The 24763-nt window shown below is 42.3% G+C and overlaps 12 protein-coding genes and 1 non-coding gene across 17 annotated transcripts in view; 6 read left to right on the top strand and 7 right to left on the bottom strand.

Moving 5' to 3' along the window:
• The first annotated feature begins 295 nt into the window (after positions 1–295).
• Positions 296–992, top strand: LOC6559737. Its single transcript, XM_001987431.3, has one exon. It carries the CDS (start codon positions 395–397, stop codon positions 851–853), a length of 459 nt encoding a protein of 152 aa, XP_001987467.1. The 5' UTR covers positions 296–394; the 3' UTR covers positions 854–992.
• Positions 993–1363: 371 nt separating this feature from the next.
• LOC6559736 (F-box/LRR-repeat protein 6) lies at positions 1364–5653 on the bottom strand. Its single transcript, XM_032734393.1, has 9 exons — positions 5314–5653; positions 3724–4794; positions 3444–3654; positions 3209–3378; positions 3006–3146; positions 2643–2810; positions 2357–2589; positions 2157–2291; positions 1364–2087 (listed from the first exon to the last, which is right to left on the bottom strand). The coding sequence occupies exons 2-9, from the start codon at positions 4774–4776 to the stop codon at positions 1895–1897; spliced, it is 2304 nt and encodes a 767-aa protein (XP_032590284.1). The 5' UTR covers positions 4777–4794; positions 5314–5653; the 3' UTR covers positions 1364–1894.
• Positions 5654–5767: 114 nt separating this feature from the next.
• LOC6559735 (UPF0605 protein GA14893) lies at positions 5768–7020 on the bottom strand. Its single transcript, XM_001987429.3, has 3 exons — positions 6948–7020; positions 6476–6890; positions 5768–6416 (listed from the first exon to the last, which is right to left on the bottom strand). Exons 1-3 carry the CDS (start codon positions 6986–6988, stop codon positions 5901–5903), a joined length of 972 nt encoding a protein of 323 aa, XP_001987465.1. The 5' UTR covers positions 6989–7020; the 3' UTR covers positions 5768–5900.
• Positions 7021–7027: 7 nt separating this feature from the next.
• LOC6559698 (NADPH:adrenodoxin oxidoreductase, mitochondrial) lies at positions 7028–9227 on the bottom strand. Its single transcript, XM_001987427.2, has 4 exons — positions 8931–9227; positions 8117–8489; positions 7884–8055; positions 7028–7828 (listed from the first exon to the last, which is right to left on the bottom strand). Exons 1-4 carry the CDS (start codon positions 9176–9178, stop codon positions 7173–7175), a joined length of 1449 nt encoding a protein of 482 aa, XP_001987463.2. The 5' UTR covers positions 9179–9227; the 3' UTR covers positions 7028–7172.
• Positions 8613–9173, top strand: LOC6559734. Its single transcript, XM_001987428.2, has 2 exons — positions 8613–8736; positions 8804–9173. The coding sequence occupies exons 1-2, from the start codon at positions 8628–8630 to the stop codon at positions 8884–8886; spliced, it is 192 nt and encodes a 63-aa protein (XP_001987464.1). The 5' UTR covers positions 8613–8627; the 3' UTR covers positions 8887–9173.
• Positions 9228–9444: 217 nt separating the features above from the next.
• LOC6559697 (protein FAM166B) lies at positions 9445–10054 on the bottom strand. The gene is made up of 2 exons (XM_001987426.3): positions 9850–10054; positions 9445–9795 (listed from the first exon to the last, which is right to left on the bottom strand). Exons 1-2 carry the CDS (start codon positions 9863–9865, stop codon positions 9530–9532), a joined length of 282 nt encoding a protein of 93 aa, XP_001987462.1. The 5' UTR covers positions 9866–10054; the 3' UTR covers positions 9445–9529.
• Positions 10055–10226: 172 nt separating this feature from the next.
• Positions 10227–13391, bottom strand: LOC6559696. 4 transcript variants are annotated; one of them, XM_032735306.1, is made up of 3 exons: positions 13182–13219; positions 11233–11647; positions 10227–10550 (listed from the first exon to the last, which is right to left on the bottom strand). In XM_032735306.1, the coding sequence occupies exons 2-3, from the start codon at positions 11564–11566 to the stop codon at positions 10447–10449; spliced, it is 438 nt and encodes a 145-aa protein (XP_032591197.1). In that variant the 5' UTR covers positions 11567–11647; positions 13182–13219; the 3' UTR covers positions 10227–10446. The 4 variants fall into 4 exon arrangements, with proteins under 4 accessions (XP_032591197.1, XP_032591196.1, XP_032591198.1 ...); XM_032735305.1 differs by lacking the exon at positions 13182–13219 and adding an exon at positions 12159–12238; XM_032735307.1 differs by lacking the exon at positions 11233–11647 and having other exon boundaries at positions 13182–13391.
• Positions 11972–12053, top strand: Trnas-cga. Its single transcript has one exon. It is a non-coding gene; the product is annotated as a tRNA-Ser (tRNA).
• A 133-nt stretch (positions 13392–13524) lies between the features above and the next one.
• LOC6560635 (cytochrome b-c1 complex subunit 9) lies at positions 13525–13935 on the top strand. Its single transcript, XM_001987423.3, has 2 exons — positions 13525–13729; positions 13798–13935. The coding sequence occupies exons 1-2, from the start codon at positions 13598–13600 to the stop codon at positions 13831–13833; spliced, it is 168 nt and encodes a 55-aa protein (XP_001987459.1). The 5' UTR covers positions 13525–13597; the 3' UTR covers positions 13834–13935.
• On the bottom strand, positions 13885–14634 carry LOC6560634 (39S ribosomal protein L18, mitochondrial). The gene has a single exon (XM_001987422.2). The coding sequence runs from the start codon at positions 14505–14507 to the stop codon at positions 13947–13949; it is 561 nt and encodes a 186-aa protein (XP_001987458.1). The 5' UTR covers positions 14508–14634; the 3' UTR covers positions 13885–13946.
• Positions 14635–14743: 109 nt separating this feature from the next.
• LOC6560633 (tafazzin) lies at positions 14744–18540 on the top strand. Its single transcript, XM_001987421.2, has 5 exons — positions 14744–15139; positions 16378–16699; positions 17478–17714; positions 17775–18163; positions 18228–18540. Exons 1-5 carry the CDS (start codon positions 14993–14995, stop codon positions 18270–18272), a joined length of 1140 nt encoding a protein of 379 aa, XP_001987457.2. The 5' UTR covers positions 14744–14992; the 3' UTR covers positions 18273–18540.
• Positions 18541–18622: 82 nt separating this feature from the next.
• On the top strand, positions 18623–20112 carry LOC6560658 (serine/threonine-protein kinase mos). Its single transcript, XM_001987420.3, has 4 exons — positions 18623–18634; positions 18708–18865; positions 18923–19136; positions 19197–20112. Coding segments are annotated over exons 1-4 (1182 nt in total). The 5' UTR covers positions 18623–18632; the 3' UTR covers positions 20005–20112.
• Positions 20113–21255: 1143 nt separating this feature from the next.
• LOC6560657 (FK506-binding protein 5) overlaps positions 21256–24763 on the bottom strand; it is a 58105-nt gene continuing 54597 nt past the window's right edge. For both annotated transcript variants that reach the window (XM_032734451.2, XM_001987419.3), the window contains 3 exons: positions 22666–23220; positions 21772–22596; positions 21256–21710 (listed from right to left, as the gene is read on the bottom strand). In XM_032734451.2, coding sequence (XP_032590342.1) covers positions 21474–21710; positions 21772–22596; positions 22666–23220 — 1617 coding nt within the window. In that variant the 3' untranslated portion in view covers positions 21256–21473. The remainder of the gene's footprint in view (positions 21711–21771; positions 22597–22665; positions 23221–24763) is intronic.

Raw genomic sequence — 24763 nt, 5'->3', positions numbered from 1 at the left:
TGAAATCAAAACCAACTTGTAAATTCAAATGTAATTTTTAAGCATGTCTTTCCAAATACGCACATATTCTTTTCAGCAGCACTTACCGCAATTGGTTGCAAGACATTGCCACCATGTTCATAGTACCGGCTCTCAGTGGTGGCATATATCATTTTGCAGTGTTATTTGTGACACTTAAGTTGTTTATTTGGCTAGAGAATGTAGAAATTGTTAAAATTAACTAAACCAAAATGTTCAGATAAAATTCCTTGATTTAAGTTACAGGCGGCAGGTAGAGTCTGTAGGAAACCGGCACAATTGTATTTTCATTTGTACGCTTAACAACACTGTTCTTTATATAACTAGAGAGAGTCGCCTTTTTTGCATTTGTAGCAACCAAAAATTAAACAAATCAATGGCAAACACACAAAATAAGGATGCATGCACCATTTGCGAGAAAGTCGGCCTGAAGCCCTTCACCAAAGACAACATTTTCAACTATTACATACCACTGCACGGTCTCGTCAGCTATGGGGCACTCAGCGTCAACGTTATGAATCCTCAGATTGTGCCGAAGCTGTTGCCCAAAAAGGATCTGACCAATGTCTTCCTCATTTCCGCCGTTGTGGGCAGCGCCTGCTACATTTACGGCCGACCCCATTTAAAGGACATTAAGAACGAGAAGCGCGTAGGATATGCATTGCTTGGTGCCACTCTGTTCAGCATGGGATCGGTGCTCGCCTGGGCGTTAATCAAATCTGCCCTGCCAAAGGAAAATTCAGTCCTGGCCACTTTGGCTGGCTTGGGGACTGGCGCTGTAATCGTTAAGATTGGCACAGACTATATTCACGATCTGGACAAACTGAAGAACTAAACGGGCAATCCATGTGGAAATGGTAAAGGCGATTTATGTTGTACACTAGTTTTTCTAAACATAAGAAAAGCACTGTGCAAAACAAGATTTTTGCGTACACAGAATAAAAATGAATAAAAAATTGATTTAGTGAAAATAATCATATATGGAGTATTTCATTTGAATAAGTTGATTGCCAAAATACCCAGAAAATCGGCAAACAAATTCAGAATATTAAAATTTGTTTTTATTTAAAATTAAATGTACCTTTAATTGCCATCTCTTAACTGCTAATAATGCTTAACAATTGAATTGTTTTATATATATATATATATATATATGAATATATATATGTATATATATATATATATATGCGTGTGTGTGTTTGTATGTATTAATTTACGTGTAGGGGCGAACTCGTTCATTTCGTATGTTAGCCCGATTTCAATAAAGAAAGTGTATCTTAAACGCCAAATACTTATTTACAAACTTCATCTGGTTAAAAACGTTCTACAAATTGCCTCGGCGACATTGAATTGACGACTACGTTTATTGTTAATCATTTTTTTGTATTGCAAAAAACATACAAATTACTTTGTAAACTTAATCTTAAATATGCACACATACTTTACAAACATACAGTGGTCATCAGTGGCTTAACTACGTACATTCTAATCAATATATATATATATGACATAAAAAACAAAAATCATCTAATCATCACTGTATATAGTTTACGATTTTTTTCAACGTTCATAATTATTGCGCCGAAAAACTTGAAACAACTAAATTATGAATACATATTGCATTTACAAAACACAAGGGTGCGGACCAAGAAACAATTATAAGCATGATTGGAAGATGCGAAGCGATTTCGATTTCGATTTCAACTATTGCATTATTGTGGTCGTGCAACAGCCACAACACTAAACTAAGTGAAGGATGCAACGTTTACCAATTCGATTCAAACTGCAGGTTGTTGTCAGATTTGAATTTAGTAGTAGTAGCTGCTACACACTGCACTGCGCTGCACTGACTGCTGTCTCTATCTCTCTATATACTCTACTGCACTTTCATTTCCACGCCGAGCACATCGCGCAGTTCGCGCAGCTCCTGTGGTCCCTGCATAAGGCGCTTAACGCCGCGTGGCAAGCCGCGGCACGATGCTAGATTAATTGAGCTCATGTGCACACAATTCGTGAGTATTTCCTTGACTGCCTCCTCCGAAACTGATGAGCCGCACAGATTCAAGTGCCTGTGTAAAGCGAAATGTATATTTGACTTGTACATTTAATCGTAAATAAATATTATTCAAGTGACTTACGCCAATGGACTCTCGCTGCCCTTCTCGGCAAGCGCACGCAAAGCATTATCAATGGGATGCTGGACATTTGCCCACGCCAGGTCCAGTTCAATGAGACTGTGCGCCCACTTGGACGCAATGAGTTCGAGACCAGATCTGTAAAAAATAATTCATAGCTAATTAATAAAATGAACTAGCAATCAGCAATACTAGCTGCATACCCCATATCACGAGTGACTGAGCAGCCCGATAGGAATAAATGCTTGATATCCCATGCTGGCAGCCGAATAAGACTCTCGTGCGTCAGACGTGTACAATTGCGCACATCCAGCAGCTTCAGCTTGGAGCTGCTTTTCAATATGCGCTGCAAATGATCATCACCTATGATGCGGGATTCATCGGTTAGAGCGGCCACGGATAGCTCCTCGAGATTGGGAAATCCGGGCGAGTCCATCTGAAAAAGTCACAGTCTCAGTAAGGAAACACAATCAACACTGAAACACATACAATCTCCTGCATGCTGGCCGTGCTTGGTGTTATATGTGAGTTGGTTACACGGAGCACCTTCAGCTTCTGGCAGCCATGCTGCAGCTTCTCGATGTACAGCACGCCGTGCGATGTTGCCTGTGTGGTCACGTTTGAGAGATCTAAGAGCTCCAAGTTTGGGCAGTGCGCCTGTAAGAACGAGTAATTATATTACTAAAACATTTTGCTTCTCAATTAGTAGTCGCTTAGTAATAGTCAAATCATTCTTTTCCTGTACAAATTTGAGCTGATCGCGAATTAGAATCGAAACATTATTATATTGAAGCGACCGCTGTATACTAATTCTTGAGTTGAAACAATTAAATAATGTATTATATTCCGCACCGCAAGTACGCTGACAATATTGGGTATTCCCGCCAGACGGTTGTGTGCCAAGTAGAGATGGGTCAAGCGAGTTCCCATTGTCTGCAATGCACTGCAGAGAGAGTTAACGCCCACAGCACTCTTGCTAGCATTCATTTCGACCTAGAATATCAAGGATTATAAATTAATTAACATCTACTACACCATTTACTGTAGCCACTTACATTGATGGAGCTCAAGTCTAAACGCTGTAATTTTTTCATATTGTCGACCAGAAATGACAAATGATCCGAAAAGAAACCTTTCCAACCAGATAACGTAATACCCGTTAGATTCGGACAGCCATTAGACAGTTTTGCTAGAAAGCAATTGATGTCTGATATCTTAAAATTTGCTGCAAGTAAGAAAATAATAATCATCATAATAAGCAAATATTACAGTGTAGTCAACGCCACTTACAAACATTCAATTCGGTACAGGCACTACAGCGATTGTCCACAAACCACTTGAGTTTGAGTTCTGTACGATACTTTTCCTTTATCCAAGTGGTCAAGTCCATTGTGCGCCACAGCACTGGCCTCAGTGAGACCTGTCGCCACAACGAGCACACGCGCCCCAGCTTAAATAGTGTGGGCAAACAGCCCTCCGTATCGATAACATGTTCAAAAATCTACAAAACAAACGTAATTACAGATTAAGTCTATTAAAGATGTATTTGGATTTTGCATTGTTGGCTTACACGAAAGAGTACTTCTTCAGGTAACTTTTCAGCCCACACACTCTGCTCGCCTGGCTCGTCATCGTCCTCTGCCTGAACTGAGGTGCTCGTCGATGACTTCTTCTGGCCGTTATTGCTGCTTCCGCCGCCCGCTTTTTTCTTCCGCGGTTCGTACTCGCCCTCATCGCTATCCTGGGGCTTTGGTTTCCGAACGCGTTTACGTGCTGGCTTCGATGCAGCTACTGATCTTGGAGCTGGCAGCGCTGGGGATGCGACTGTCGATGTGCCCACTGCCAACTCGGCCGTAATCGCATCCGACTTTTTTATGCACAGCTTGATGCCCGTCTTGTTGTCACTGATCTCGCTTTCGTACATGGGCAAGGCTTTTGGCTTGCGCGCACGCGACGCACGCGGTGATGTGGAGGCCGACTTGTTTAGTTTCTTGTTAAGCGCCGTTACAAGCGGTTTGCCCGTCTTTGGTATGGTGCCGTTGACAGTTGTTTCCGCCTGATCTTGTGCCAGCTCCTGCTTTGGAGTTGTTTCCCTTTTTGTTGGTGTCTGCTGCTTCTGCTGCTGATGCTTCTGTTTCGGTTGCTCTGCTCTTGCTTTCGGCGAGCACTGACCTTCAGAAGCTGGTGAGCATGACGTCGATGTGGCCGTATTCGTCTCATCCGTTTGTGTTTCGGACTTGGGCGGTGATAATATATTCTCGGGTATGGCTGCTGCTGCTGTTACTACCGCTGCTGCTGCACCCGTGGCAGCAGCACTTGACGCTGTTGCCGTTTTTGTGGTTGTGCTTGTGGTCGTCGTCTCAGCCGCCAGCAGCTGTGGCGGCGTCTGTGATGGAGTCGACGGCGTCAACGTATTGATATCCTCGGTGCTCGCTGCGCAACTTAACTGCTTTACACACAAGCCATGATCTTGGTCTTGGGCCTGCACTTTATCCGTGTCCATGGGAGTTGTTGTTGCTTCTGGCTCGCTCACTTTGGATGTCTTAACACTTGCCACATGCCGCTGATCTTCAAGCTTGGCTACATCGTTTGGGTTTGGTTTTGTCGCCGTCGTTTCACTCATTTCCGCTTCTCTGCTTTTCTGCAATTGAAAATGGGTGAGAAAGGTAAATACGCGCATCAGCCATCATCATTTTAGCGGCCGGGAAAATCGATGCCAGAAATCAACACAAAACAAACTCAGCCCATTTTGGCGGTTCTTCCCAGTTCTCTATGCGTTCTCATTCTTGGGTGCTCTCCCATAAACAACACAGCTCAACAACTCAACTTGCAATCGTAAATCTCACCAGCCACGACAAATTACATATGTATTTTTTTGTTTTTATTTTTATTCGTTTGTTCGCTTTTAATAAACAAGTTGCGGTTGGGTCACACCGACCTAACGATAACCTGCCAGTCACTTAAGCTTCGTATCCCCGCAGGTCATTCGGTTTATGTAAAGCTCTAAACACACTCTTATCGCATGCTGATAAGGAATATCGTTTAATTATGTACAAATCGGTCGAGATACATGTTGATTTTTCACTGCCAACGAAGCGTTGCACTCATATGCCGCGCTCGACAATTGCGTGCAGGGTGCAATAATCGGCATTCAACTCACCACTTCAAGAGAGGTAGGTACACAAATATATGTTATCTGCGCACACGACTGCTTGGCTCGCTCGCACTCACTGCGGTACTATATCAGCGCTTCGGTGTGAACGGTGCGGCACTATGTGTATGTTTGAATTGTTCGATTCGGAAGATTTTTTTCGTTTGGCGTTCATGGAATTTTATACGCGTTTTGCTATCAAAACTGTAGCATTTACATTTTTGCCAAGCACTTGTGGCACTGGACACTGTTTGATCACGGCATTGACAACAATTCAAGCATATTTAACACCAAAATGCAACGCAAACTTAATTTTAACCAACTGCAACGACGTAGAAGCCAGAGCAGCGATGTTGTTGTCGTATCGATACGCGACATCGATAGATGAGTTGTTTTTCAGACAGTGTAGCCAACAACTTCCCATTGTAAAAATACCAAATCAAGCGCTCAAGCGCCTCAATTTAAGCACATGAAGCTTTTATTTATTTTTTCAAATTTCATCGGATATTTACTAATTATTTGCAGAGCCTAACTTAAGAGATTTAACACTAAGATAAGATTAAGGACACAAATTCGAAAATTCCTAAAACAGTTTCTTAGTATTCGTAATCCAAATTTGCAATCTCTGGCATAACCGTAAGATCCTTGTGGATATCAAGCCAACGCTTAGCATCAATTGTCGTCTTCTCATATGTCCTGCCGAACTTGTACATATGTCCTGGCACATGACCCGCGTAACTGGGATTCAGGCCATGTGTCTTGTGATAAATAATAAAGTGTCCAACGGGGGGACACTTAATAGCCGGCGTGGTCAAATCCTGGCCACAGCACCACCTGTCCCGCTTCTTCTTGTACACATAATCCGAGAAGCTGCTGAGTGCGTTGTGCGTCAGCACCTTGGTCGACTCCCCAAAGCGTGTCACTGCCATTGGAATGTGAGCGGCATAGCCATTGATAATGAACTTATCCTTATCATCATCGTCTAGGAAGTGGGGCGTGGTGAATTTGCTGTAGTAAAGTTTCTCTGTTGACGGCGGACACTTTTCCTCCTTGATACCCTTGCAGCAACTGGTCACAGGTATCAAGGGTGCGCGATAATGCGATTGGGGCAACTAAAGGCGAGAGAGGGAGAGAGACAGCTCAAGGATGCAGTTTAAAAATGGAAACTCACCAATCGCTCGTTCAACTGGTGTTCGAAGAGACCTCGCCCGCTCTCGAGAAGATCACGATGGCGCAGCGAGCGCTTCTCACAGCGGTACAACTGCATCAGGGTCTCGTGCTGAGCGACCCCCGCTGCGGCAGCGGCCACAAAACGTTTTCCCGTCTGCGTGAACATGTTGGGCACAAAGCCCGCATAGCCCGGTATGATGGGATGTCGATAGACGGCGTCCACGAACTCATCACGATCGTGCAGAATCTTTAGCTCATTTTGCGTGGGATAATCTTTGAGATCGGGCTTGGCGTGTATAGGCGCAACAATTAGTTCCGGCGCGTGATTGCTGCACGGATCGATGAGCAGCTTGTGCGTCTGCTTCCCATACGTGCTGCCAACGCGATCACGATTCTCTGGACAATGGCCAGTATAGCTGCAGTTAACGGGCGAATCAGGCGGATACTAGTAAACTCATTAAGGCAACGCTTACCCTGGCACTAAATGCGGCTCGGGAGTTATGGTTCGTTCCATTTTGGGTTTGAAATTAAAGTAACACTGACAATTTGGAAATTTAAGCTTTATACATAGATTTAATTTAGCTAAAAAATTGAAGCCTCTTTTCTTAATATTTACATTATTTACACAAAACCCGGAAAACTCAGTGAGCTATGAACAAGTAAATTGATGCTGTCTTGTTTCCAACAATTACAATTTATCAGACGCCAGCAATGCGCAACATCTCCTGAATAGTAACAATTTTCTCTCGAGGCTTGCCCTTGGCCTTGCCAACCGCACGTTCGTATTGATCGATGCGATTCCAGCCGCTCCAGGTGACAACGGACTTGTTGGCCGGTTCAAAGCCCGGTTTTAGTGCATCTGTGTCAAAGGATTTAGCCGCAATGTCATCGCAAATGGTTTTGGCAACGGCAAAAGCGCCATTCATGGTAGTCAGTATAACGCCAGTTGGTCCAGTGCCCAGCCAGCCAGCCACATACAGGCCGGGCTCCACACTCTTCGATGAGTTGTCCTTAAGCACGCGTCCTTGCAGATTGCACACATGGCCGCGTTGCGCATCAAAATTGATGGCAGCATCGGCACAGCTGGATTTGTAGCCAATACTGCGCAGTATTAAATTTGCCGGCAGGCGTTCCGTTGCCTCTGTGGCCACTGCAGCATTGTTCTTCAGTTCGGTTATTGCAAATTCCATTTCATTCTGGTTAATCGCTTTGGGCGCACGCAGAAAGACGGGCAGAAACTGTTTCCCAATGCTAGGGGTACCCTTGCGATTGCTCTGCTCGCCCAGACTCTTTAGCATCAGTTCGGTAAGACGCTTCCGTGGTCGCTGCAGCTTATCCAACTGGTCAGCAATGCCTGTGGGTATTCAAGCTCGATTAACTAATCTATCGATCATCATTTAAGGCATTACCCGTAAAGTCTTCTGGGCGCCAACACGTGTCCACATTTGGCAGCTTGAGCATCTCGCGCAGCTCTTTGATGGTGAACGCAGCCTGTAGCGGACCCCTACGACCCACCAGATGAACCCGCTCAACTTTGCTACTGGCGAGTGCCTCCAGTGCATAGTCGGTTGTATCCGTCAGCTGCAAACGGCAAATGGAAACGAATCAGTTGTTGATTAAATAGATTCATCTATTCACTTACCTTCAGGCTGTCCAGAGGGCTGAGCAACATGCGTGCAACATCAACGGCTACATTGCCCTGCCCCACAACAGTCACATCGCGTCCACTCAAATCGGGCTGCAGTTGCTCAGCGCCGGGCAGACCATTATACCAGGCCACAAACTTCCTGGCCGATATGATACGCGGCTGTTCCTCATTCGCCAGCTGCAGTTCGCGATCCTGATCCGCACCGTAGGTGAGCAGAACGGCATGGTAACGATCGCGCAGCTCCTGCAGGGTCACATCTGTGCCGAGTGTTACGTTGCCAAAGAAACGTAGTCGCGGATTCTCCGCCGTCTTCGTAAACGTATTAATGACGTTCTTGACCTCCGGATGATCGGGCGCAACTCCAAAGCTGGAATGTCGAATGGAATTTGCATAATGGCACAAGTCATTAGTCGATAAGTGTTAAGCCACAAGCCACATTCCAGATATACATATATAAAGACCAACAATCATTTCCGCCCCAAACTTAGTTTGCACTCAGCTGAACATGTGGACGACTGCTGTTCTGCTCGTGGCATGCCTCTGGCTGCTTTGCCAGCTATTGATTGTTTCTGCGGCAACGCCATCGGCAATCTGGAGCCTCAATCAACTGGGCGGTGAGTAACAGGAGCTCTTGGATTGCTTGGATTTCTTGCATTTGCCTCTTTTTTCCTCACCGCACAGCTTACTTCAATGGCATCTTTCGCTCGATTGTGGGACCGCTCTTTGGGTTTGGTGATGGTGCCAATAATAGCACAAGTAATTAGTCTGTTACCTATTTTGAATTTTTTTTCCTTCTTGCAACGCTTACCGCACCAATCCAAAAGGCACCGGCAACTTCTCCACGATGTCCACGGCACAATCGCTCAGCTGCTTGAGTAAATATTGAGCTGCATAGAAACCGGCGGGGCCAGCGCCGACAATGCAAATTCGCTTTGTGGCACCTGTTGTCGCCTGTTGCACATTTTGTGTTTTAATTGCACTTGTACTAAAGTTATTGCTGTATAAGTTTAATAGTAATTTTCGTCTCGAATATATAAAATTGCGCATTAAATGCATTTCTTGTCCACAAAGATAGCTTTGTAATCGTGAAATGGCACAAAATCAAAACACAAAGAGCAGTGTGACCGTTTGCGGGGCATACAAGAGTGACAGCACTGACAGCGACATTGGCGCCTAATTTAAATTAGTTATTGCTGTATATATTTAATATTAATTTTCGACCAGAATATTAAAATGGCACAAAATCAGGACAGAATGGTCACAATTTAACCGTTTGCTTGGAATAGCAGCCGCGGTGCTTAATTTGAAGTTCGAGGTTCAACTGTTTTTTAAATTTTTGCAGATACTTTATTGAAATTTATAACGAGTAAATTTGTGGTGCAATATTTGAAAGAGTGCTGAATAGTTTTATTCGTGGTGCAAGACCAACCAACGTTTGGCATCAACCGTGGACCGTCCAAATGTGTGTCCAACATTATAAATCTCGCCAGGCACATGTCCGCCATAGCGCGGCAGCATGCCAATCACTCGAGGATAGATGACGCCATTGGTGACCGCATGGGAGCGACCAACGCCTGCGCTGCGAACCGGAACCCACTCGACACTGCGGCGAAAGTGCATGTCGTCCTTGGGATTGCACCAGCCACCGGTGGGCAAATAAAAATCAAAGCCACCTAAGCCAAAATCGCTATAAAAACAATTCAGAAAACCCTATTTAAATAACTTACGATTCGAATACGACATTATATTAAAAAGTATATTTGGAGAGAGAGAAAGAGTGTTGACTGTGATCTGTTGAGCGGAAACAAATTCGACAAACTAAGCCTTGTCGAGTTTCTATTGACGGAAGTGGCTTCGACAAAACGATTTATTTATTTGCCATGGCAACCAGACACGGAGTGAGTCACAGCCATAGTTTTTAAAGGGTGCTGACAGACCATAATTCATATCTGTTGGTTAAAATCTGGAGAGGTTGCAAAAAGCAGCAACAAGTTATCTGCCCGTCACGAAATGTCATACTTAATGGGCATTCATAATGGTAATAAATGTAATAGCTTTTTTCATTTTCTTTTTTTGTTTTTTTGAATAAACACGCAGTGCACAATTTCAACCTAGTACGTATATATAACTTTTATATTAGATAATTTGCATATGCAGGTGATATACAATCTATTCATTTACAGGGAATTTATACTTTGATTATCATTTAACAATGGGTGCATCTCTATTTTGCCGTTGCTGTTATTGTTGTTGTTGTTGAAAATTTAATATAAATTTCAAGAATCGCTTGCAAATATTAGATGCAATATATTCATTAATCCATTTCAATTGGACTTCTTTGTCTTCTTCTGCTGTTTGCTCTTGAGTTTCTCCTGCTTCTTCAGCTCCTTCTCCGTTAGCGATTTGTACAGCTTGAACCCGAAGAGAGCTAAAATAAAAGCCAAAGACGAAATAGTTAGCAAATGGTGACAATTCAACTTCGGCCAGCAATAATAATTAACCGAATATTGAGACGATGAGAAATATGACAGCAACCAGTATTGAGGTGGAATAGGTATCGGCAAAATGTGTATGTTGCAGCAGGCGACGCTCAATGCCTGCTATGGCATCCTGAATTGAACCCTTCATCTCGCCGAGGAACTGGTGACGATCGCTCTCCGTCAGTGATTCCAATTTTGCTTGCAATTGGCCTATTTTCTGTATCAGATCTTCGGCAAATTTGCTATGTGGCCCCGTCTTTGCCACAATCAACTCGACGGACCGTTTGAGCTGCTCAATTATGGATTCATCCGTGGAACTCATTGTACAATTTTGAAAGGAAATTTGAGGAAGAGACAAACCGGCATGGATTTGTGGCCAGCTGGTCGACAATGTGCACACTGCTATAGGCAAAAAGCTTTTGGATCGCTTCTCACAATTTTTGTGGTGGATTTCTGCTTATCTTATCGTAAATCGAACACTAATAAACCAAAACGAGTATGTTAACAGAGCACACTACTCAAATAGACGTACTAAAACCACATAAAATAATAATATACAAAAAAAAAAAACAAATTACAGATAGGTGTGACGATATTTGGGGCGAGGGTCGACACTGGAATTGTGCTTACCAAAGACGATCAAGATGAGCGCAATCATCACAAAGAACACAATATACTCTCGGGAACTGTGACCCGGCTGTCCATATTGTTTCATGAAATCCTCCGGCGATGATGCTTGGGGATTGAATATGCTCTCGCGTAGCTCTTCACGCTCAGTATCCGAAATGCCCTCCATGGATTCGACCATTTTCCAGATGTCCTCGGCACTGGGCATTTTAAAATCGGGACTACCGGGACCAGCACTACCTGGTGGCGGCATTGCGAAACCCTGATCGCCGCCAGCTGCTGCCGCAGCGGCCACATCCTCGGCAAATGCCCGCTGATTAACAGGATCATCGGCCATATTTGCTATATTATGATCTTGTTTTGCTTCCAACTAGTACGATTGCGACAAACAACGTTTTTGTTTAACGTTTAATTGTGTCTACATTTTTAGGGCGGAAGTTATAATTATGATCAGAAACCTCGACAAGGCAAAATAATTTACAAACTAGCTATCGGTTATGAATCGCCAATCAATTTTTAGCATGCTGCAGTTTTTTTTCTATTAACTTTACATATAATTTAAAATTATTTGGCACGTTTGTGTTTAGTAATAAAAAGAAAATCATGCAAATATAAATAAAAAAAATAACATTGACGAAAATTTAATTTATTCAATTGAAAAGCACGACGTGGCAACGCTGTGTGAGAGAGAGTGGCGCGCTCTCTTGCTGTCTTATGACACTTTAGACGAACGCAGCCAACAGCAGTCGTGGCCGAGTGGTTAAGGCGTCTGACTCGAAATCAGATTCCCTCTGGGAGCGTAGGTTCGAATCCTACCGGCTGCGAGAGTTTGGCAACTTTTTCGTTTTTATTTTTTTGTTTCTTTCTAATTATTATTTTAAACTAACTTGTTTTCATTTATCTTTTCGAATTTGCAAATACTAACTCACTTTGAATAAATTACGAGAATTTTGTAGCGAATAAGCGCTGCTAACGTGTTGCGGCTGCTGCTGCTACTTTGGTCAACTGAACACTAAAAATCAAATCTAAAATATAAATTGACACTTATTTGTAATCAGTACGCTTATATTTCATTATTTGTAAGATATTCTGTGCAATTGTTGTTATTTGCTTTGCTGAGCTTTGCATTTTTTTTTTTTTTCATCAGCGTCAGCATATTTTAAAGGTAGACCGAATATAGAAAACCTCAACTACAGGTGCGATAAGAATACTTAAGAAGCGCGCTTATCAGTCGAAACTATATAAAAATATGTGCGGCATATGGGGTCAGCACATACAAATATGTATATAGATTCTAGTATATATTTATAGACACGCAGCTCAAGCTAAGACATCAACTGGAAACTAAAGATCCAATTCCAAATGCTAATTTGGTAATGCTCAACACGTGTAAATGCATATGTATCAATATATTTTTAGTTATTTCAATTAATGAGTGGAGTGGATAATTGTGTTTGCTGGCTTCTCTCTTATCGCACTGGCTTCTTATCACCAAAATGTTTGCAGATAGCAGAAAGTTGAATACGTACGCAAAAAAATAGAACAGGAAATACAAAAAAAGGAGCGAATTTGATCAGAGATAATTGGACAATACACTAAGTACACGTATGCCACACAGTGAAATTCAAAATCTTGTATGCTCTTCAAGTCAAAATCAAATAAATTTTTTATGCTCGTCTAATAAGAATGCAGATAACGGCACTGAAACCAGCTTAGCAGAGGCAGCGAATAAGAACATCAAGGGGCGCGGGCTTTTTTTTTAAGGGGATCAGATACATTCTACTTTTTTGTGGTGAAAGTTGTTTTGTTTTGTTGACCCAATTGCAGTGAGGCTTACCAAGTGTGTATTGTCTTTATTTTTTATTGCATGCATGACGCAACATAACGGGAGGATAGGGGTGGTGAACGGGGGTTAAGTGCACCCGCAATGGATGCGAGAGTTAGAAACTCACCTGCTAAACCAAAAACAACGACAGCCGGCACATAGAAGGCTAGATTCGGTATTGACTGCTGGAACGGTGAGCCGGCATCGGTTAAATCAACCATTGTGTAGAAATTTTACAAATTAAACGAATATCGTATTGGAAATAACTAAGGCAGCTTATTGGGCTGTTCTGTTGTCGTCGCACTTTCAAGTTTATCTCAGAAAATTGCCGAAACTCGACTCAGATGAAAATAATTTTACAGGCCCTGCCACCTAACTGAACAAATTTAATGGTTGCCATGCATTAATTTTCAGTGCTGTCAACGCACAATGCTTAACATTTTTGCGTTGTTAAGCACTGGTTTGTGACAGCTGTTTATTGACGTGCGAAGCGACTGCAAATTTGCAAGAAAAATACGAATTTCGCTGAAAGCTTGAGCAAAAATGAAGGTGATCTACAATACTCTGTTCAAGCGTACCTCCGCCTACGCAGTGGCCATCATGGCATCGGCATTCTTCTTTGAGCGCGCCATCGATGTCAGCTCAAACACGATCTACGACACCATCAACAAAGGCGTAAGTTTTCCCGCTTATGTAAGACTAAATTGTGCATTTTGAGAACGTCTCGTTTTTTTTTCTTCTAGAAACTCTGGAAGGACATCAAGGGCAAATATGAATAGATCGACGCTACTTCAGCACTGCAGTTAGTTTTAAATAAAACAATGTTAAAGGGCTCTTAAAAAACAACGTTTATTGTAAACGGCACGAATCCCAAAACAAAATTATTTCTCTTTTATTTATTTGTCATTGATTCGGATTGTTCGGATACCTGCCATGGCTTCTCGTGCCTGTAGGCATCCCAGGGTTGGGTGTTTGGCAGTCTGCTTGGCTCCTCGAAGCTGACGCCGTTCGCCTGCACAGTTTGCAGTAACTTTTCCAGTTTGCTGCCAGCAACTGCTTCAACGTTGCAGGTCATTTCTGTGATGCCAGCTTGGAGGCATCTTTGGGCTAGCACTCGTCCCAGATTGACAAATGCAGAGGTGTCGTTTGTTTTATACAATTGCTGTTTGATGGCCCACTCCGAGGTGCTGGCACTAAGAATGGTGCCGTTCTCGAAATGCTTCACATCTGCGCTCACATAGCGTCCGCTGATATTGATCTCCAGTGTATGCCAGAAGGAACGCCCAGGCTTCTCCAGGTGATAGCCGCTGGGCTTGTAGGCTATACGTAATCTTTCCAGGTTTCGAGGATTGCGGTTGACCACACAGCTAGCATCCTCGCTGGCGGGCGTGGTCAGCGCTTTTATCTTGTGCAGCACTCGGGCGGAGATGAGGGGACGGGCGCTACGTGACATGCTTTATTTATTCTTTTATTTTTAAGTCACTTTAATATGAAAATTAATCAATTTCTTGCTCGATATTTCTTTATGATGAGCTTTTTGATTAAACAACTGGCAGCACTGAATGAATGCTGTACGTGCAAACGTGACCTGTGAATGGCAAATATATGCACAGCTGTTTCGGCCTTGTTTACATTGAAAATTTTTTAATTATTTATATTTCGAGTATATTTATTGCTTTAGTGGGAACTTAAATTCCCACAGACATGCGCGCTTCAGCCAAAGTGAGCGCTGGGCACCCAATTAACTGGCACGGGCCTCGATGCGCAAAAATTGCCCAGCTGAAATTGAAATTGCAAGTCGATAGTTGCAGCGCAAGTCCAAAATTGGCAAAGTGGCACGCGAAACGAAAAGAACGCTTATGTAAAACGCGGGTAGCAAAAGCGCATATAGTTCAAATTCGGCAGGAGCATATATAACTAAAAAATTGAGTGTTCATCATGCTGTTGGCGATTTGTATGAGTTTGCGGCGAATGCGGCCCAACCACGTGAATTTAAATGCCACGCGATGCTTGTGGCATTTCCATCGGCAACACCTGCCACACAGCATTTATGGCCAGCATGCCACTTACACACTGGGCGCAAGGGTAAGCGACTCAATATGCTAAGTCGAAAAATAATTTTAAGGTCAAATCTCGGCTATTTTTTGCACTGTTTCATTGATTTTCTTTTAATTGCTACGCGTGCTTTTGCACAATCCACCACGGCTTGTGTGCGTAACTCACCACGGCAACCAGGGCTACGCTGGCATTGGCGCGTCTATTTAAATGCGCAATGCATTTTCTCTCTCTCTCCCTCGCTCTCTCTGGGCAAATAGCAGCAACGTGCTTTCACTGCAACTGATAAGTGTTCACTGATAGTGCTAATACTAGTCTGTTGTCCAACACTCTCCCGCTTCCTCTCTCTCTTGAACGCCGCCCCTCTCTTGCCCTTGAACGCCACCTGAGCGTGCTCGCTACATTTGCACATTTGACCAAAAATTGTCAGTTACATTTTCAAGTTGTTGTCGCACGGTTGTCGTTGTGTCCCCATCCGTTTGGATTCCGTCAAAAAAACTAAAATTTGACTCTAGTATACGAGATGAACAGAAGAACAGAAATACAGTGGCGCAAACGGCAATTATGAAATCTAATTGAGAAATTGCACAAGACGCACAAAATTTATTTTAAATTAATTGAAGGCGAGTCAATTTATAAATTGTTTCAATCTTTTCGCTTTCTGGACTTTGAGAGACGTTAAAATGTCACCTTTGTATTGAGAGTGATGCAAATTGGCCACCCGGAAATGAAAAGCCAGCATCAGCACCTCATGTATTTATTCTTAAGAAAAACGCTATGTAAAATGTTCTGGTTTCATTTATAAGTATTATTCAGAGAAATTTCTTAAAAAATAATAGTCTCAAGTTCTGTTTAGCGAGAGACCTCTGTACTTGTTTTGTTTTTCTTATTGCGTATTTATGTCACATTGTGTGTGTTTTTGCTGCTGTTGCTGCACAAGAGAAAAACTTGCAACAGATATGCATTTCCTCACTCTCTCTCTCTCTATTTTTCTCGCTATTTCTATCTCTCTCTTGCTCATCTCTCGCAGTGCGCATGTTAGTTACTCAATATTCCTGTGGGTGCACCCACCAAAAAAAAAAAACAAAAATAAAAGTAAACAATTTGACTTGTTGTCGATGACAAAGCAATTTATAACTTGGAATCGAAGCAAACTGAACTGAAATCAAAGAAAAGTTGCCTTCGATATTTGATAAGTACGATTAGATTAGGGCCGCCACAATGGCTTGTTGGACAACATGCTTAACTCTGCTTCCTATAATTCGCAGCATTACGTTCAAGCCCCCGAGGCTCGCCCCGTGCCCGATGAGAGATCCCCGCCAGGACTGCAGCAACAGCAGCAGCAGCAGCAGGATAACTTGCAACTCAATCTATTCTCGAATAGTGTAAGGCCGCCAACAAGCAAGGAGACGACAATACGCAGCCAGAACAAGAGCAAGGACTTCACATCATCGAGCATGTCATCGGACGTGCAAATTCCCTATCCCATCGATTGGATATTCCCAAGGCTTCGCACTCCCTCCATGCTCTGGTACATTGCCAGTCAGTTTGTGATCACCGTCGTTGGCGTATTTTCCAAAATTGTCCTAGGTAAGTGACATATATATTAGTCCACTACTTCGATATATATATATACATATACATGCAACTTGCGCCCTGTTGAGCCCTGGCAACTGACCTGACGCAATCCACAACAGCAAAGGCAATAACCCTAAAACAAAAGCAAATAAAATTTCATTCGGTTTCCTCATAGTATTTATGCATTTATTCTGCTCTCTTTATATATATGTAAAATATTTTGTATAAACATTTATGCATCAGATACATATATTTAAATATATATATATTTATATATATATATGTATGTATATATGTATATATATATACATACATATATATATATACATATATATGTATGTATATATATGTATATATATATATATAATAAATATAATAAATATTTATTTTTGCCGAGAATCTGTGCTTGACCGATTTTCATTCCCTTGCATATGAATATGTATATATATATGTATATATATATTTAAATATACATTTCAAGGCATGAAATGTGTAAAGCATAGTTGCGGAAAATCTGTATGGTATATAGACTCTTGTTCAGCATTCAAAATCGTGTTATTTATATTTACTGCTTTCGTTTTTGATTTACTATATATTATAAAGTTCCGAAAAGTATGCCATAAAAATAAAATGTTAATTTTATATATTTGTGTTTATATACATTTCATGACATGATCTCATACTCAGTATATATCCTGCATTCGCTTTTGATTAGTATATATTTGAAAGACCCAAAAGTATGCTATAAAAATGGAATATTAATTTAATTAATCTTCTGCTGCTCTCCCAGTATTTATGAACAAAACCCGAGTTCACAACAAGGAGCGACTGATTAGGGCGGTAACCGCACGACCCAAGGGCATACCACTGGTGACTGTCTCGAATCATCATTCCTGCTTCGACGATCCTGGCCTATGGGGCACCATGCCCGCCCATGTTGTATGCAACACATATCGGATAAGATGGTCAATGGCGGCACATGATATCTGCTTTACCAGGAAGCTGCATGCGATGTTCTTCATGTTCGGTTAGTGAGTCCACTAAAAAAAAGGTGATTTATATTAATTTTAATTTTATTGTGGACCAGGTAAATGCATACCGGTTGTGCGTGGCAGTGGTGTCTATCAGGATGCAATTAATCTGTGCATAGAGAAGTGCGCCTTGGGCGACTGGGTGCATGTGTTTCCCGAGGGCAAGGTGAACATGACCAAGGAGGAGTTGCGTCTGAAGTGGGGCGTCGGACGCATTATATACGAATCGCCACAGATACCCATTATACTGCCCATGTGGCACGAGGGCATGGACACTGTGCTGCCCAATGTGGAGCCATACAAGCTGCAGTGGGGCAAGAAGGTCACCGTTAACATTGGCAAACCGCTGGATCTGAACGAGTTCGTGCAGGATCTGAAAGACACTCGAGTGCCTGAGCCTGTGGCGCGAAAGCTCATCACTGACAAAATACAAGATGCCTTCCGGGTAAGTTCCATAGCTCCTAATCTCCACGTGCATTTCATTAATATTCGGTTTAAATTTATTGCAGGACCTGCGGTCCGAAACTGAGCGATTACACGGGGAGCGCGCTTAGCTGGGAGAAACAAAATGCTGTAGATAATGCATATAGCTTATTTATTTTTAAAGTATTAAGCCTATAACGAAGCCTCCATAAAATGTTCTCCATATTAATTGTATTTACCACTATATATTTTTTGTACTTGTATATGGACCTGCATGGATTTTTTAAACTAATTCAAAATTCAATTATTATGTGCAAGTTAACTTTAAGTGAAAAGATTATAAACTTATTAGTGTACATAAATATGAAAATATATAGCAAAGTCTGATTCAATTTTGAAGCACTGTTTGAAGTATTTATTTTAACATGGTGGCAACGCTGCCAAGCTTCAGCTGTCAGTGCAAACAAACACCGTTAGACGCTGCCTACGAAATGTGTGTAAATTAACAATTAACAATTATCAATTTCGAATTTAAAAAACTTAAAATTTTGTTATTTGTTTCACAGGTCTCTGTTAAAGTTTGCCAACAAGGAGAATGTACTGGTGTTAACCACGCCAAAGCGCAATAAACTGCTCAAGGACGGTCCGTCCGAGATTAAGCTCAACAGGCGTCAGATTTTAGGCCGGGGCGCTTTTGGCACAGTTTTCAAGGCCATCTATTGTGGTAGAAATGTACACAGTTATTATAATATTAGACTTGCTAAAGATTGCTTATTTTTAGACCAGCCAGTGGCATTGAAAATTATAAAAAGCAGCGCCATTGATACGCTGCAAAATGAGGCACACGTCTTAAACTGGCGGCACAAGAACATTGTGCGTCTCATCAAACTGGAATCCACACCAGAGTTTGGACTACTCATCATGGAACGTACGAATGGGTTGTGCCTGCAGCGTGTTCTCGACACGCTTGCGTTGCCCTTAGTGCATCGAGTGCTGTAAGAGTTTACTTCAGATTTAGTGTTTGTAGTAATTGTAATCCCTGTAATTCCTCACAGCATGACGATGGATATTCTGGCTGCATTGCATTATTGTCATTGCCAAAACGTGTTGCATTTGGATGTGAAGCCATCGAATATACTAGTTGCACTGGGCACCAAGCCAAGCGGCATTGGAAAATTTGGTCAATTGAAACGCAGCTATTTATGCAAACTGTGCGACTTTGGTGGTTCCATTCGGCTGGGTGATGTCTGCGCTGACCAGAGCAGTGCAAGGGGCACACTTCGTTATATGTCGCCAGAAGCGTTGCGTGCGGCACCGTTGAGCAGCGCCTCGGACATTTATTCGCTGGGCATTACGATGTGGCAGCTGCAGGCGCGTCGCCTGCCCTTTTATATGCTCACCTGCAATGAATCCATTGCCTATCAGGTGGTCAAGCATGATTTGCGGCCTGATAACTATGAACTGCTTGAGGCACTCAAAAGGGGCTCCTCCGAGCATGCACCTTTAATTGGCTGCGATTGTGCCGAAATAGGGGCCAACTCTGCGGATCTTATTTGCAGCTATGTGAATAGAGTTAATCCACAGTCAGATGTTGATTTGTACAAAAAACCAAATATGTTTGCTCGTCGCAGTCTCAACTTTGAGGTCACAACACATGGCCGTGTGCAGAAGCGCCATAAGCAGCGCAAGCAGCCGCGATTAGCCCACTACTTCGATGGTCTATCAACGGCTTTGGCCACGTGCCTGGAGAGTGCATATAGCGATCTGTATAGAAGCTGCTGGCTCAGTCAACCCGAATTACGCTTGAGCGCTCTTCAGCTACAGAAACGCCTAGAACTGATTCTGGCCAAGTGTCTAACTTAAGAATATAAATTATTCGATTAGGTAGCAGTGTATTACACTGTTTTTAATGTTTTATAGCGTATGCGTCTTATGAATTTATGTTAATGGTTAAATTTATGTAAATTGGTTTCATTATTTTAAAAAATAGATTCTGTTTTTAGCTAGATACATAGATAGATAAGTAAGAAATAATATAAATTGTAATTTATTTATTTATTACCTTTTAAATATAAACGAAATACGAATTACGTTTTTTTGTTGGTTTAATAATTTATTTTTCGTAACTTTTTTATTTTGTACTTGCTACGCTAAGAAAATACATTTATAATGTTTATACGAGCTTAAATTTATAATTTCTCATTGCGTCGAGCGTAGTGCGTTTGCTATAGGGTTTATATATATATATGTATATATATATATACTTATACTCATATAAATCGTACTTAGGATGTGATGCAAACCGAACCGAAGTCATCATCATATTGTTGTAGTTCAGTTCACACCGGTCGCTACTTAAAGAGACTAACTAGAGAGTAGAGTAGAAGAAGAGTTTCGCCCAGTGACTTTTTCGGTTTGGGGTTTACTATATATATATCTATTTACATGTTATTGTTATTGTTTGTTTTACATTCGCTTCGAAACCATATATCATCTATGTATATATATATATATATATATCTGTACCTACTATCATGTGTAGTTTGTATGCCTTTAAATTGCATTGTTTTGCTTTTGTTGTTTTTAGTATTTTCACCCAATTCATACAAATTTCTAACTCATCTCTGGAGTTTAACTATTAATGTGTGTGTGTTTACGTGTGCAATGCACTCTACTAACTGTTGATCTGTTATCTAACTGATAACCATACTCTAAATACACTCGTTTTTTATTTTTGTTTTTTGTGCGGAAGACTACAATTTTTGTTATATTCGTTTTAGATTAGTTGTTTCAAGTTCTGTTTTCTTTCGATAGCTAATAGTTTCAAGTTTTTGTTTTTTTTTTCAATTGCTGGCTATTCCAAAGACGTATATATATATATATGTGTGAGTGTATATGTCTGTATATCGATATATATATATATATATATGTATTTTGAAGAGTTGGAAATGCAATTTTCGAACACATAATTATCTCATTACGTTGCTCTACAAAAGGGTATAGAGCAAGTCGAGCGATTTGTGAATGCTTTTGGGAACAATTATCATAAACATTTTCAAAAACTCTATATATATTTATATGTGTGTGTGTGTATATATATATACAATTTAAATATGAAGTATTCGTACAATTACTTTATGTTCTTACTGCCTTCTCTCTGTTTCCATCTCTCGTTTTAGTTTGAATATATCACAATTTAGTCTTTTTAAATGCTTAAATCTACTGTGGAGCTTATTGCTCCTCAACTAACTTAGGGTTTACGGTTCGTTTCTCGTTTTTTTGTATATTGAAATTTAGATGAGATTGAAATGGGGGCGTGGCATCATTTCTTCTTAACTCGCATAGGAACGTCGCACGGGAACTGGCGGTGGAATTTTCGATTTGCGCTGTGGTTGCTGCTGCATTGGCAACTTTTGTGGCGTTTGTGGCGACGGCGACGATGGCGACGAGGATGTGGATGACGTTGATGAGGATGATGCCGCCGAGGAGGATGTGTGTTTGCACGTTGGAATTCGGGTGGGCGGCGCCTTTTGCTGGCAGCTCTTTGGCAACTCCGTTGACTTTGTTTCCTGCCGGGAATTTGTGAATTAAAAAACTTATTTCAAATTGCAAACGACAAACAAAAAATACCTTCTTTGGTGAAACAAGCGCTTTGGCGGCTTGCACTGGTGACGTCACACGCTTCCAGCCATTGCTGCGACGCCAGGAGTTGGCTGGCGATGGGGCATGCCGCTGCAGCAGTCGCTCCTTGAGCTTGGAAACAACCGCCGGTGGTGGCGCCGCTGGCACCGTCTCCTTGGCCACCATTTTGGCCATCAGGGCGCTACTGATGCTATCGCTGCGCACCACACTCGATTCGAGTTCGCGGCGCTGATTGTGCCGCAATATGCAGCTGGGCTCCTGCTCCTCCAGCACGGACTTTGACTTGACCAGCACTTGGCTCGGTCGTCGCAGCTCCGTCTTGATTATCTGTGCTATGCACTGCTGTTCGCTGAGAGGCGCCACTGGCGCATTGCTCACCATCGGCACATCCTCGATTTCAATGTCGCTGACGCGCCGCCTGCATTCCTCAATAACAGCATAATCGTGCTCCTCCTCCTCCTCCTCCTCCACCTCCACATCCATTACCTTTTCGGGTAGGACAAGTGGTGAATGTTGCTGCGTCGGTTGGGGCACTGAGTGCTCATCGGTTTCGCTGGAGGAGCAGCTGGTCAGTTGAGCGCGTCCCGCCTCGCTGGGCGTTGGACTGACGCGCGCTTTGATCTGACTCTCGGACATGCTCGAGTCCTGCTCCTCTTCGTCCTCATCCTCCTCGTCATCCTCATCCTCATCGTCTGTCTCCCCCTCGAGATAGGAGAACAGACTGCGCGAGGAAGTCGAACGTATGTTGACCAGTTTGTAAAAGTCGTTGGTAAAGTCCGTGCAGGCAACTTCCTCATCCTCAGAGTAGACAATCTGGGCCAAGTGAAGACGGATTGAAATTAAAATAAATAAATGTGAAATAAAGTCAGCAGTTCGACTCACCTTCTGCTGGAGCAGCTGAGCGATGCCGTCAGCAACGGAGTCCGTCTCCACGGTTGTCGAATTGATGAAGTCAACCGTTGATGGCCAGAGCCAGTCGTGTTCCCGCTTGCGTCGCTGCTCCCGCAGCTGCAGATGATGCTGATGGTCGCGCTCATCGTCGAAGGCTATCACAGCCAGCTCCTCCTGCGACATGCTCCAGTCTTCCATTTCCGTTGAGCATGGCTCCGCTGGCAGCAGCCACTGCTCCGGCTCCTCGGGCAAGTCCTCCAGATGCCCATTCGATGGCTGCGGCTGCCCGCTGCTCATTGTACAGTAGCCCTCGTCCCGCCCCTTCACCGGACTCGCCGACAGCGCCGCATTCTGTGCCTCCAGATCCCTAACACGACTCTTCAGCATGCTGACCTCCTCGCGCAGATTGTCCTCGGCCACAATTGCATCCACCACCTTTCGCATCACATCGTCCAAACAGTGCTCATACTGCCGGATTCGGGTGAGCAGCGCACGATTCTCCTGCTGCATCGAGTGCAAAAGATTCTCCTGGCGCGCAAAGCGAGTCTGCAAGAGATTGGCAGCGAGAGACTTATTAAATAATCCCCATAGCTCAACTTGTATAATTGTTAGCAATAAGAACCCATTAAATATACAGTTGCGAAACAAAGCACCACCCAAACAAAAAACTATTTTCAATGGTTTCTTAATTGCATTTGTAAGTCTACAAAATGAATGAATACGTTTCTAGAAACGGAAGACTCTTAAAACAAGTAAGAAATAAATAGACATAATCCTAATTAATAGTTATAAAAAGTGAAGAAAATAAAAAAAGGAATATTATGATTTCTATAAATAATTCTATTCGTTTTTTCGCTACTTTTTCCATTAGAATTAGAAAATAAATATAAAATTGTCGTAATGGTCAAATTATTTTATTTCGCAACTGAAAATATTTTGAAAAGGTAAGACGAGATGAGTAAATATAGAAGGTCCATCACAGCTATATTTGTCATATTGGTATGATAGAAAAATATAGGGTAATTAGGCGTGCTCCAATTTATACAAAGCTTTCCTTTCCTAATCAGCGCACATTTTTTTGGTCGATATGAGTTTTAATTCACATAATTTGTGTTTAGTTTATAATATGTAATTATATGAATATATATAAATATATATGTATTAATATATTTATAGATTAGAGTTATACAAAGTGACAGAGACAGGGTATGCTCTCGCCGGCTTCTCCTTTCATCTGCCGTTCTTAAACACTTTTCAGTTTCAGAAACACTCGAAAATCGGATGAAAGCGCTTTTAAAATATAGCCAACATTCAATTAAAAATATAATCGTGTACTTAAAATTTACAGAAGTTGAAAATTTGTTGTATTTATTTGTATTAGTACACTCAATCACTACGAAATTGGGGAGACCTTCTGGCGTTCAGAATGGAGGCGACCCAAACCGACCCTGCCCCGCTCGTTGCAGTGACGAGGGTCGCCACAGACTGGCTCAATTTATCAAACACTCTGAAGTGGCACAAAAGCATTTCGGATTGAAGTGCTAAATGAGTAGTTACATGCAGCTCTAGCCTCCCCCCAACGCACCCAATAAAAGCAACACACATTCAAAGTTGTTAACTGGCGCGAAGGTCGAATGCAACTATTGAGAGATCGAGCGCTTTGAATGCTTTGGCCAACCTTCAGATTCATTAGAGTCGCTTTAACAACAATTGGTTTAACTTGGCTTAAAGCACAAAAGCAATACCAGTTAACAGACACACACACACACAGTTACCAGTTGCCACCCACAGCGGGTGAGTTGGGAAAAGGCGGAGGAGATTCTTGCGCCTGGTGGGTAATGAAAAGATGCCGCTCAGTGAAGCGTCTCTAATGCAAACGCTCAATCAATTTCACAAAAAATAAGTAAAAGAATAAGTAAACAATCTCAAGACGAGTCTCACTCCCTCTCTCTCTCTCACTCCCTCTCTCTCTCTCTCTCTCTCGCTCTCTCTCGTTATTTCTGTGTTTCAGTTTCAGTTAGGAGTTTTCAGTTTCGGCCCAGATAAGCGACAATTTGTATGCAGAGAATGCGAGCGAAGGGAAACATTG

Source organism: Drosophila grimshawi, unplaced genomic scaffold (genome assembly GCF_018153295.1).
Source record: "Drosophila grimshawi isolate 15287-2541.00 unplaced genomic scaffold, ASM1815329v1 contig_1369, whole genome shotgun sequence".
In the NCBI taxonomy this organism is placed as follows: domain Eukaryota; kingdom Metazoa; phylum Arthropoda; class Insecta; order Diptera; family Drosophilidae; genus Drosophila; species Drosophila grimshawi.
The sequence above is the reverse complement of the archived record's forward strand: the minus strand, read 5'-3'. Positions and strand labels throughout refer to the sequence as shown.